The sequence below is a fragment of the Salvia hispanica genome, chromosome 1 (assembly GCF_023119035.1).
Source record: "Salvia hispanica cultivar TCC Black 2014 chromosome 1, UniMelb_Shisp_WGS_1.0, whole genome shotgun sequence".
Taxonomy (NCBI): Eukaryota; Viridiplantae; Streptophyta; class Magnoliopsida; order Lamiales; family Lamiaceae; genus Salvia; species Salvia hispanica.
Window position 1 is genome coordinate 40,903,871 of NC_062965.1, and position 13,125 is coordinate 40,916,995.

At 35.0% G+C, this 13,125-nt stretch overlaps 1 protein-coding gene across 4 annotated transcripts; it reads right to left on the bottom strand.

The window, feature by feature from the left end:
• Positions 1-890: 890 nt before the first annotated feature.
• Positions 891-12,661, bottom strand: LOC125221890 (mRNA-capping enzyme). Of its 4 annotated transcripts, none has more exons than XM_048124217.1 (18): positions 12,401-12,653; positions 11,113-11,312; positions 10,431-10,563; positions 9,845-9,999; positions 9,565-9,648; positions 9,394-9,456; positions 8,191-8,322; positions 7,898-8,107; positions 5,939-6,058; positions 5,790-5,839; positions 5,088-5,250; positions 4,833-4,973; positions 3,146-3,268; positions 2,883-2,981; positions 2,386-2,475; positions 2,209-2,287; positions 1,440-1,573; positions 891-1,352 (listed from the first exon to the last, which is right to left on the bottom strand). In XM_048124217.1, exons 2-18 carry the CDS (start codon positions 11,251-11,253, stop codon positions 1,218-1,220), a joined length of 2,052 nt encoding a protein of 683 aa, XP_047980174.1. In that variant the 5' UTR covers positions 11,254-11,312; positions 12,401-12,653; the 3' UTR covers positions 891-1,217. The 4 variants fall into 4 exon arrangements, 3 of the variants coding, with proteins under 3 accessions (XP_047980174.1, XP_047980166.1, XP_047980187.1); XM_048124209.1 differs by having other exon boundaries at positions 4,833-4,976; positions 12,401-12,652; XR_007176439.1 differs by lacking the exons at positions 891-1,352; positions 1,440-1,573 and adding an exon at positions 2,622-2,694 and having other exon boundaries at positions 2,236-2,287; positions 4,833-4,976; positions 12,401-12,661.
• Between the last annotated feature and the right edge of the window lie 464 nt (positions 12,662-13,125).

The window sequence follows — 13,125 nt, forward strand, 5'->3', positions numbered from 1 at the left end:
TCAACCCAAACAGATTCATGTCGGATTCGTGCGGATTTCGTGTCATCCAAAAAAATATCGGTTGTGTCGGATTCGTGCGGATTTCGTGTCATCCAAAAAATATCGGTCATCTTTTAAAGATAGTAAGTTACTAAACAATATAAACGCTATACGATAACGACCGACATATGATAAAATAAGATATTACAAAATTAAAATAATTAATTTAAATATTTTTTAAATCCAAATAATAAAATTAAAGTATATTAAAATTAAATCTAACTAATAAAGTTAAAATAATTATTTTTTAATAAAATTTAAGTATGCAGTAATATTTTTTTATCATAAAAAATAATTAATAATAGTATTAATCATATTTTTACTAATAAAATTAAAATTCTAATATTTTTTTAATTAATAAAAATAATAAAAATTAATATTTAATATATTATTTTAATTAATAAAAATAATAAAAAATAATTATTATTTTTCTTAACGGATAACCCAACCCGACCCAACCCAAAATTTTCGGGTTCTTATTGGCTCGACCCTATAAGGACCCAAATCCTAAATGTGCGTGTTCGTGTCGGGTTAACTTCGTGCGGATTCGTGTCGGATCACAAATTGTTAGCCCTAATAATATGAGTCACACTATTCACTAATACTACTTTAACTACTCTTCTTCTCTGCTTCCTTCTTACATTACCATTTTATGGGACGGAGGGGCATAATTTAATTTTTATTTTATATTAGTCCAAAGATTTAAAATTTGCCAAAAATGAAATACGATATAACCAAGAAACAAGATTACAAATTCTTAACCTGATTCAGATTGAAAACTTTGATTTAGAATATTTTGCTCACATTTATACACAACACGAGCAAAATTTGGCGATCGTAGACGGCACAAATAAATTAAAATCTTCACACTTCTTTTAAACAAATTTACCAACTTCTATTCAAGGCAACTGCAGCTGATAACAATAATATACAAAGGATCATCATCCTATATAACTATTCCTAGCTATCACCTAAGACGACTATGCTAAGAAAAGAGGGGAAAATAGGAGATGATTCTTCTTGAATCATTCCCGACAACAATGATATGGCGCACCCACGGATCGGTTTACATACAACATTCCTCGTTGGCTGGTTCTTGCAGATCTTCCATTTTGTATTAGGTGCTGCAGAGAAGTAATTTTTCTCCAAAGGTTCACTTCATTTATCGAACTTCTTGTTCACCTACGACGTGATGCATTGTGCACTTTGCTTTCGCTTTGTATCCTATCAGAGTACATTGGAAGGCGGATGATCTCATTGATCTCGTTCAACAATACATCTTCGGTGATGTTGTCCTTGATACTTCTCATGACCTAATTGTTTAGTTTTAGAACGATGTGATTTAGCGCCGAAGCAGTTTTGAAGTAAAAAAACAAATTAAAATGAGATTAGGATCGTACCTTCCTGTATGTGTTGAATTCATTCGGGGTCCCTTTGTCCACCCTAACCCTCATACAAACCCACGTGTCTTCCTTGGAGTTCCACGAACACTCAATAATTTTACCATTATATGCTGATGCATCAGGCCCATCGTCTGCAGTAAAGGGAGTTAGAAAAACCCAACCAAGGCAAGCATTCCCCATGATTAAGAACGGAAAATCTATGCAAGTAGAAGCGAGATTCTAGCAAAAGCGGAATCAAATAGACATCCTACAGATTAAGTTGCTAGCTACAAAGGATCATGCTATGTGCTTCCAACATCCCCGACAAAGATGTAAACAGACAAAATTATTACAAGGAGAGTAATTTGTAAACTTCCATTCAGCGCATGGCAAGCATTATACTCCCTCCATACCATAAAAATATGGGCAAGGCCCAGGAATTAAAACAAAATTGGTAAAGTAAGAGAGATGGGGAGAAGGTTAAAGTAGTAGTAGTGGTAGTGGATAGTGGGACCCCCATTATTATTAGTGTTTTAATGGTGGTATAAGTTGTAAATAACATGATGTTTAGGGGTGGGTAATAAATTGGGATAACTTTCCATAAATGGAAATGCCCGTATTCTTATGGGACGAACGAAAATTGAAAGTGCACATTTTTATGAGATGGAGGGAGTACATCTTAATGACAGATAGATACGAAAATTTTTGAGCTGAGGAACTCATTGAACTCAACCTAGTCGCAAACAACCTATCCAGTTAGAGTGTTTTAAAACAGAGACATACTGACCGGGAAACACAACCCTATTATCCATCAATTTCTTCTTCCCGCGCTCATGGAGATAGAGAATCTGGTGACTTTCAACCATCTGTAAGCATCGGAGAAGATAGAAAATCAAATTATAAGACATGGTCATAAGAAACTAGGTGCCATTTAATGGTTTACAGAAAAGTTAAAGAAGAAAACCTCAAAGAGAAAGTCTACTGAATTCATTTCGGGATACTTCCACTTTAAGAGACCCTCATGTGTCCGCGGAACATAAGGATCATCCCAGCCCTGCAATGATAAGGCCGGCAGATAACAATTATTATAAGATTATCAGCATATTCCACGTCACAATATAAAATAACATACTCTAGGTGCAAAGGACCAACATAATATTATGATATACTACTCAACCAAAGGGTAGCTGTAATGCATACCAAGACTTAACTCCTAGGACATGCGGCACAATTCTCAAATATTCATCAACGACATGATACTCACTCGGTCATCCTTCACATAAGAAATTTTCAATGTTTCCAATGTTCTAGCAACACTAATAGATGAGCGTCATTAATCAATATAAAAATCAAACGAAGTCCAAGTCAAAGAATTTTAGCCTGGTGAAACAATAATCAAGTTATCATAGTATATAAAAAAGGACATCAAAAGTTAGATACAGGTTCCAGTCTTTTAAGCACCTGGAAAATAAGACCATCTGCATCGTGGGAAAGATTTGGAATAAATCCCTTCAAGAGCTTTGTCACAGTAGAAAGAAGCCAAAAATCTTTCCTCCTTACCTGTCAGATTAGGTAATATAGCAAAATACACAGATAAATGAGTAGATAGATGAAAATTATAGGGATTCACACTTGCATAGTACATCAAAATGCACAAGCATGATCATACAGAGCTAGTGCAGAATAGGGAGAGGACAGCATATAAAGGTAAGATGATTACAAACCCTGAAAGGCTCCAATTCATATCTATAGTAAGGGTTTTGACTCTGATATATGTGTTGTCTCTCAAAATTTCGTGGCTCAATGATTTCCTTCTCAACCATTTTCCAACGTTCATAAAATGGTCGCTGCAGGGAAGTAGATTAGTTTAGAGAGAACTATGTTCACATAAAACGAGCAAAAAAAATGAAAAAAGAAAATAAACAAATTATTAGTAGTGGAAAGAAAAATCTAGGGAAACTTCCAATACTGAACATGAGTGGATATATAATGACGAACAAATAGCATGGACCAGCAACAATGAAAATTAGTGCTATATATTATTCCCTTCGTCCCATAATAGATGACATACTTGGAAAATGGCACAGGATTTTAGGAGATGTTTTGTGTGTTAGGTAAAGAGAAAATAGTAAATTTATATTAATGTGAGAGATAGCTTTTTCCAAAAAAGGAAATGTGACATCTTTTATGGACAAACTAAAAAGGAAAGTGTGACATCTATTATGGGACAGAGGAAGTACATTACTTAAACAAACAGATGTACACCTGCAACAAGGAAAAACAATAGTCACTTGCCAATAGTGGTATTGTATACAGTTAAATGGCTGAAACAAAAGGACTGGACCAGGATTATAGGAAAACAGTATTCATTTGCCAATAGTTAAAGGCATATCCATTGATTGGAGTGTCAGAGAACAAACCTAGTAACCCTAGAGATGCATTCTTCATAATAGCAAAAATAAAATGCCATGTCACAAAAGTACACAAATTATAATGTCCATGTTCCAGATTTTTAATAAATCTCCTTTCTCGAACAAAAAAACAAGAAAAAGTATCCGATTCTATATAGAATGAGTGCATACTGATAGCCTTCAAAGATGATCCATTTGTGTGAGTGCAAAAGATCAATATTACAAAAGAATCACGATCAATCACGTTTAAAAAGCAGGTGGTAGCAAGTTCTCCTAGCCTCAAATACAGAAAAAGAAAAACCTATACAGCACACGTGTCACCACAAATATTTGCTGTGGTAAGTCCATTCCTCGTCTTGATCAGAATTCAGAACTAAGCCATCAGCATCTATACTCATATTCCCATTTAAACTGAAGATTTACAGTCTCCCGTGAAAACTGAGGACACCTTATACACATTAAAGATATAGTTTTCATCAACCGAACAAAAACTTAGTTTGATGATATTATTGACAAAGTAAATATCCCCACATCTGATGTTAATGATTCACTCATTATGTCATTGCTAATACAGTTAGATAAAATGCTGAACAGTAAAAATAGACAAGATATATATTTTACAACATGCCAACTGCCCAATGCCAATATTGTACTCCCTCCGTCCCAACCTAAGTGAGACGTATTCCTTTTTAGGATGTTTCCAAGCTCCAACCTAAGCGAGACGTTTCTTGTTTTGGAAATAATTAACTAACTTATCACTCCTACTTTATTCTCTTTTCCTCTTTCTTACTTTCTTCTCTCTCTTACTTTACTATTTATAATTTAAACCACTAAACACCACTACCTAAACTCCTATGCAAAAATAGAATCGTGTTGCTTAGGCCTGGATGCAGGGAGTATTAAAGACATAAATAAGAAACACAGAAAATATGGGAACTGACCAGATAATGGTCATCAAGGGAAGTAGGGAACATTAAACAGAAGAGGTTTCCATATATACCTCTACAAGGGAAACCTGATTAATGGCCATCATATCATAAACAAGGTATCTTCTTTCTTGCTTCTGTGTATCAGGCAAAGTGTCAATTACCATCTCCCCATCAAGCAACGTAAAATGATGATAAATTCTCTCAGCCCCTCCCTTCTAAAGAAATAAAACCACACAAATAAAAATCAATAAAGACAATTATGTGAGCAGTATAAACAAAGCCAGAGATATTCACAATTTCAAATTATATTTAGTATATTTACATACCTCATTAGTATGTCTGCAAGGAAATCGCATTTGGACTCTGCGAAAGCTGAAATGCCTATCTATCAAATAGCAGCCATCCATAGTGATAAGCATCATGTATCTTGTACCATCAGCTTTCCATGTTGCATAATAGTAACGTTGCCTTAACAGTTGTAAGTTCTCCCTGATAAATACATGAACAACTAGATCAGCAGCTCACAAAATAATGACAGCACAAATCTAAGGCAAAATACAGGTGACTATCTACAAGCTAACAAGAAACTGTAATCAGAGCTAATCCAAGTGAATGTCCATATCTTCAATCAAGTACTGGTAGAATTTTTAGCTTATATGGAAGTCCAGACTATTGTGTACCTATACTAGTGCAGCAAAAAAAAAAATAAGATTCAATATTTTTTTTCTTTAACTACATAGGCCAAAGCACATTTAAGATTATCACTGCTAAATGTTTTTAGCAATTCAATCCAAGTGAGACCTCCAATTTTGTAGGATTAATACAAGTGTTGTCAAAATAAATATTGAATGTGTGGGGAAAAGGATTTCGCTCTTATTCAGTTTGCGAAGCTCCTAAGAATTTTCGAACTAAATGGCTAGAACTGTAGCAATACTTGTGTAATATTTTCCTGCAAAACCAAACAGTTTAATATAGCAGCCTACTGCACTCAGACAGCCGCACTTAGATATCTAGAAGACGACTAAGACCTGTTGAGAGAAACTGGATGGGAGCCAGGAAAGTGCTGAGGTCCTCTAACCTGCAGATAAATAAAATCCCTTTTGTCAGCAACATTGTAAGCTTGTAGCATATAGCCATATACAACAAAATAAAAATTCTATACTCCAGGAGAACATACCCCTCCAGGCAACTTCATAGTCTGGTATACAAACTGCCGCATCACTACTTCTTGGTCACTGGGAATGTTATCTCCCAGAAGGTCATCATTTGTCAGCATTGTCCGTGTCTCATTAGTCTCCTATATGTTACATGCTCAATATTAGACAGGGAAGACATTAATGAATATGACAGAAATTCACGGCCATCAATTTAAGCAGCCAGAGTAAATTTTTTCAGAAACTATAGCACACAGCCACTGGCTTCCGCATTGGTTGCTGCCTTACTGGACATTGTTTCTGCCCTTTCATCCTCTGCGCGATCTTCCATTTTGCGTGCTGTCATCCTCACTAACGGAGGAGTATGAGCCCCCACCGGTTAGAGCACATGCTTCATAGATAATATAAACACCAACCTTGAGGACAAGGCTGTTTTGAGAGAGGGGTAATTGATAGAGCACAATCCACCATATATTCCGCAGATATCTTTCAAGTTATCACTTACTTATTAGTTACATAGTACAGATATCTTTCAAGTTTATCTTTTAAGATACTCCCTCCGTTCCTTGTTAATAGAGGCACTTCTATTCGGCACGGAGATTAAGAATAGTGTGTTAAGTTGATGGTGAAAAAGTAAGTGAGATGAAGAGAGAATAAAGTAAAAGAGTGTTACTATTGCCAAAAATAGAAATGACTCAATTATGTTGGAACTTCCTAAAATAGAAAAATGACTCAATTAACATGGAACGGAGGGAGTATTAATTAATTGTTCAGAAATTATAGTTTGTTAGAAATCTTATATTTATGTTTATCCTCTAGATTATTATAATAATCCCTCCGTCCCCAAAGAATATGCACTTTGGGTTAGGCACGGGTTTTAATGTAAAATTGGTAAAGTAAGAGAGAGGTGGAGAGAAAAAATAATTAAAGTATTGTTAGTGGAGAATGGATCCCACCTCATTAGATAGAAAAGACTTTCCTAAATTAGAAAATGCATATTCTTGTGGGACGGACTAAAAAGGAAATAGTGCTTATTCTTGTGGGACGGAGGGTGTAATCAGTTAGGAGTCTTTATTAGTTATAATAAATAGAGCTTCGTATTCTGCAGAAGAACCATTCAGAATTATATTGAGATTTCAACTTTATTGTTGTGGCCTTTTCGGAGGATGGCCTCTTAAGTATAGGAGTAGTATTTATCTTTTATTTTATTTGTTCATTTAGTTTTTATCAGATCGTGGTCCGTCAGTATGCTGTTTTATGGTCTGTTCTGTTCAATTAAATTTCTAGCAGTCTTCAGACTTCACCCTAACACATCATACGTTAGTGTTGTTCGTGTCTCATTATCTTCTATATGTTACAAGCTCAAGGTTAGATGGGTAAGACATTGATGAGCAAGACAAAGACTAGAGGCACTAAAACAGAGTTTTTGTTTGCACTAAAACTGAGCTTTTCAAAGTGAAAGATGTATCTTTCAATTCCGTTTAGATTTGTAGATGAAAATATATAGGGATGTACTTCAAAAATAACTAATCTAAAGTCATAACGTCCAACCTCGTGTTGCCACATGACACCTACAATGTAAAATAACAACGCTATATGCAAAAAAAAAAACATTAGTGAACACTACAGACGGATTTCGGTGGATTGCAATATAGATTTTTTGCATTATAGTTTATTTTTTATTATAGACATAGTCTGTCTATAATGCAAAAGATATTGTTTATATATATAGACAGATTGCATTGTAGACAGTTTATATATATTATATATAGATAGTCTATGTCTATAACGCAAAATAAACCGTCTATAATGCAATCAGCGGAGTTCCATCTCCAGCGTCCACTAATGTTTTGCATTATAGCATTATTATTTTGCATTATACGTGTCACGTGGCAGCATGTTGGGAGGATGTTATAACTAATGCACCCCTATATATATATATATACACACAAATACATAGACACAAGAACACATGAACATACATCTGGAGGAGCTGTAGGATCTCCATCATCATCATCATCATCTGGCACTGCATCGCCATTCAGATCCAGTTCAGAAGATTTTTTCCACTCTGGGGTTGGAGGGCAAACAACCATCTCTGGTTTCTTTTCATGATAAAAACTATACAAAGCATCAATGTAGTCTGGTTTGTAAATCCCAGGTGGACGGGCTTCCGAAAATGTCTTGATTGCCTGCCAAACAAGAAACAAAGTTGAGACAACAGTCGCAATACAAATATTAACCTTCTGAACAAATAAATAAACAACTATCTAACCTGAGTGACAGAAATAGGCGATGTACGCATGAGATAATGGGCAATCATATACCCTGTACGATTATGCCCATGTGTGCAGTGAACAAGAATATGCTTTTTGGGTTGCCTTTGCCGAGACATAAATTGTTGGACCTAAGAAACACATGCAGTGCACACAACTTAAAACTTCTATATACTTAGAATATAAAGCTAACAAAATTCACCTTAAAGTGAAATATATAAAAAGATAAATACTTCAATGAACATATGTTATATGCATAACTAAAAAGGAAAAGCTATATGAAGCAAATAGCAAAGCAAGTGTATAGTTAACTTTTAAGAGAGTTTTAAGTAGACCTTTAACTGCAAAGAGCGTTAAGTAGACCTTGCCTTAAATCAGATCACATCCCATAAACCACTTACATTGCTGACTAGTGAGGTTATTCCCGTCAAGGCAACTACTCTGATCTTCGATATGGTTCAACCAATTAATACTTATAAATATCTCATAAACAAGAAAAACAAGAATCTAGGAACTCATGTCAGATCCCTTAAATCATATCACCTCCCATAAATCATTTACCATGTTGACTAGTGAGGTTATTCCCGTTAAGGTGACAACTCTGATCTTTGATATGGTTCAACCAATTAGTACTTATGCATATCTCACAAATAAGAAAAACGAGAATCTAGGAACTCATGTAAGATGACTAAGCTAGAAAACGTGTTCTTAATCCCGATGAGCTTCTTCAACTTAACACTTCTAATATGTAATGGGGCTCTATGTAAATAAAAAAAATTAATAGTTTCCAAAGTATGTAAAAAGCCCAAGGCTGTAAACTAGAGAAATTTTATGTACAAAGTACAATATTTTGAGAGGTTGCTAACTTATTCTTTTTGCTAAAAGATGTATCAGTTCACCAGAATTGCACAATCTGTCTTACAACCTAAATGGACGACTCTCTGCAGCCCGGCATCAATGCGCAATGCAGTTATACAAGATCAATCTTTCGTAGATAGTTAGATTGATTGCACACAAAGAGGAAAAGGGACCATATCAAGTTACTGTATTTGTTTAAAAAAAACATCTTGAACCTTGTTATCACAAAAATTACCCTTTTGCAGTAATCTTATGCACATCACCAGACATTTGTTGCAGAAAAGGAGATTGAGATATTAAGAAACAGATTCCATGCCTTTATCTGTCTAAAACGATAAATGTACCTCATAAACAAACTTATTTACAGCCTCATTCTCAGGCACTGAATCACGCCCCTTGCATGGAATCTAAAGAGAAGACAGTGAATTAGGGGGGTTGAAGACTAAGAAATTAAGGAGTAATTTGAACAGAAAATAAAAATCCAGGGAGGGGGCTGATAGAGAAAAATTACACACCTTGACATGCTTAATGCCTTCTTTCCTCCAATCATTGAGATTATAGTATCTACTTGAATTGGTCAAATCAATCACCAAACCGATCTGGAAATACACAGTAGGAACTTATATTCAGCTTTGGCCTCCTTGAAATAACAAGCAGAGGTTACATCTTCCTGCCACTTAGTCAATTTTTCTGTAGACTAATTCTATTTTAAAAAATCATGATCTTACTGCTTACCTATATTAGAAATTAGAGAATACAATGAGAATACCAACAAGCAGCAATATAGTTATGCACCTTTCTATTTAAAACTCTCTGTTGATGAACCACTTGCTTTGATGAATATCTTTTACCAGGTAGAATTTCTTCATTGAATGATTCGCCTAGAGGAACTTTCGAAGGGATCAAAAAACCTCCTATCTCATTCCCATATGCAGGGCAGTCTAACCAGCCTGCAGGGGGGGTATTATATATTCTAAATATAGTTATCACTACCAAGATGAAGAGAACAACTGCTGCTCAAATTTACTGTAGCTGGACAGAAGAAAATATTACTATGGAACCCTGTGACACCAGAAACAGCACAACATCAACCCTTTCAAGTTCCTTTTTCTTTTTCCCACGTAAGTACAATATTGATGACTAGATAACAATTTCACAGTTCACATTTAACATAAAAGCATCCTTCAATCCAAGCTCGGTCAGAAAATCATCAGTTCTTTCCACATGGGCAGAATAGTAAATAGAGAATGTGGTTCGGGAAATAAAGAATAGTAAACAGAAATAGTTACATAATATACAAAAGTATCCATTAATATCATTTTAATTTTGCACTCATTGCATTGTAATTTGTACCAACCCAAAGACATGCCACACAGTTCACCTGGAGGAAGTCTACTATTAGGTCTCTGCCTTTTAGCTTTATACACATCATCACGCTGACTTGGCTGATAACCATAAGATGGTCTGTCATCAGGATGCTGTCTGCGCATCCTTAGGATCCTTTCTTCACGCTCCTGATGCAAAAGAACATGCGTAGAGATCATTTTCTTGGTTTTTAGATTGAGCTATAAAAATACATCTATTTATTGAAAACACATTATTTAGTAACATAAAGGTGGACTGGGTAATCGGAAAGTATGCAAATATATTAAGGTTGATCAATAGGGTAATCACAATTACCAGGTTCTAAGTATGTAGATTAGTGTCTAGCACCAATGTTATAGCTTCCAGTATATTATCTTATATGGTTACATCTGATTAACACATAAGCAACTACATTCAAGCTAAAACATGCGATGAACTCACATAGAGTCACACAAGACTTCCCCCATTCTGCAAAAACATTGAGATTAAAAGATGCAAGGGCTGGTATTCAGATCATTAGTCATTACCAATGTGTACGTAAAGGACTTCTAATCATAGCATGACACACTATTAATATATTTTTGAATATTTGTCCAGGATCTATGGTCGTATTTATCATAATCTAAAGACAGGCTTTGCCACTAACATTGCAATAATCAAAACCCATCTAGCTTGTTCAAAATAAGACAGAACGGTACCCGGCGTGCAATCGAAGCACCACTCTGCTCATGGTCAACATGTTCATAGTATTGTACATTATCTTCTTCTGACTGTGGTTTGGGAAAAACCTCATCTTCTTCTGGTTCTGGGGAGGCATTCAAGTCCATGCTGGCAATCATTCAAGTTCCAATCACAAGCATTTTCTGAATGCAGCAGTGGAGATTGTAATTCTGTTCTCCTGCAAATTAGATGTTTCTAACTTTATTGCCAGACCCAAAAATATAGATACTAGCCTACCAGAAAAGTAATGGGGATCGGAGTCCTTTCTGCCACTGCACCCCTCTCGTATTAAATAATTATAGGCAAATTTTATTATTTAGCATTTGATGGCAGGAAAATAAGGAATACCTTGGGAAGTGACTACAGTAAAGCCAAATGGAGGAGAATATGATCAACATAACAAAAAGATTGAAAGAATTAACCAATTCCTCCTTATGAAACTACTCTTTAAGAAGAAGTTACTTAATAACTTTAGCAAAAAAGTTTCTACTTTCTCAGAAAAAATTAGAGCTATCTATGACTTAAAAGTGATTCCAAACTACAGCTCCAACAGGAAAGCTGAGTAAACAGGTGTGTTGTGAATCAACCCTAACAACAGGTGCATACTCCAATCGCAACAAAATAATACAAAAATGCTGCAAGAACCCATTCATGTTTCCATCCAAAGTATGTGGCTTCTACAAAACATTTGATAACAATAATGTACAAATCACAAAAAAATGGATGCCAAAATACTAAGAACAACTACTAGTAGGAGTTTAGAAATGTCCATAAAGACATAAACATTCAATAGGAAGGTGCCTTCTCACTGAATGAGCATGCAACGTACAAAATGGTCGACTGTATTCAGCAGATTGGCAATAAGGACACAAATTGATTGGAACGGATTACGGATTATATAATAATCCAATAGCACATTCACATCCCATTAACAAATACCGCCAACCTCGGCATCACAAGTTTGCAAAATTACCACGACTATCATAACATATTCAATTCCCTCATAATATCATCTGCTCAAAAACAAACCCAGTAAAACAAATCCAAAACTCCCCATCTAGTCCCCTTATCTCTCTCATTTTCTATCTTAGTGCTGAACAAGCAATGTGAGTATTTGCTGCATACAACTTCAAATATAGTCCAATACAGCACTTTTGCTCTAATTTCATCCCAAATAAACCATGACTTCGAACAAAATAAAAACAGAAAACCGCAAAAAATAAAGTCATGAATCAAGAATTTTTAAAGAGAAAAACGAGCACCAACCTGGAGAGGAAAAGCAGACCGAAATCGGAATGAGCAGGCAGCAATTGTCGCCGCGAACCAACTGTTGCGACGGCGAAATGATAAATAAAATCGAGCAGAAACCCTTCCACCTCAGCTCCAGATTGCAGCACTAAATGGAATCGCAGTTGAGCTCCGTCAAAAACCCCCGTGGTTGTAGAGAAAAAGATCGCAAACGAGGGTTCAATTCAATCCATGAAAGTGTATATTAATGTGAGAGTTGATACAATTACAGATACATATGTTTAGGGGTTAATTCAAGGCGACGACTCGTATAAATAGTGTAAAGTGGAGGGGTCGAACTGAAATTAAGAGGAGTAGCAGCATTATTACGCAAGCAAGGGTGTGTACTGAGTTTAGCTTTGCATCTAAAATGCGAGATGTTTGTGTTTCGATGTAGATTCTCTTATATCATAATTATAATTTCAATAATCTCACAATTCTCTTCGTAATTATGTATATTAAAATTTAATTATAAATTTTTTATTTTTATGATTATCATTTACTCTTATATTTATTCTAAATTTTTGTTATAGATAAAATTGAACTAACTAAATTCAAAATTAGATAATTGAATTTTTTTTTAAATTTCATAAATTAACACCAATATTATGTGATTAAATTTCTTATTTTTATTAAAAAGGAACTCAAAATACTCTTCTTGTCCCATGAAAAATACTGACATTGTTTTAACTACTCCCTCTGAC

Bases quoted from the DNA above. Each gene is read 5' to 3' on its own strand.
- LOC125221890 (XM_048124209.1), bottom strand. From the start codon at position 11,253: ATGATTGCCAGCATGGACTTGAATGCCTCCCCAGAACCAGAAGAAGAT. The intron at 10,564-11,112 runs GTACCGTTCTGT...CTTTTGCATCAG, and splicing joins GTGCTTCGATTGCACGCCGG to GAGCGTGAAGAAAGGATCCT. The intron at 4,977-5,087 runs GTATGTAAATAT...TTATTTCTTTAG, and splicing joins CTTGCAGACATACTAATGAG to AAGGGAGGGGCTGAGAGAAT.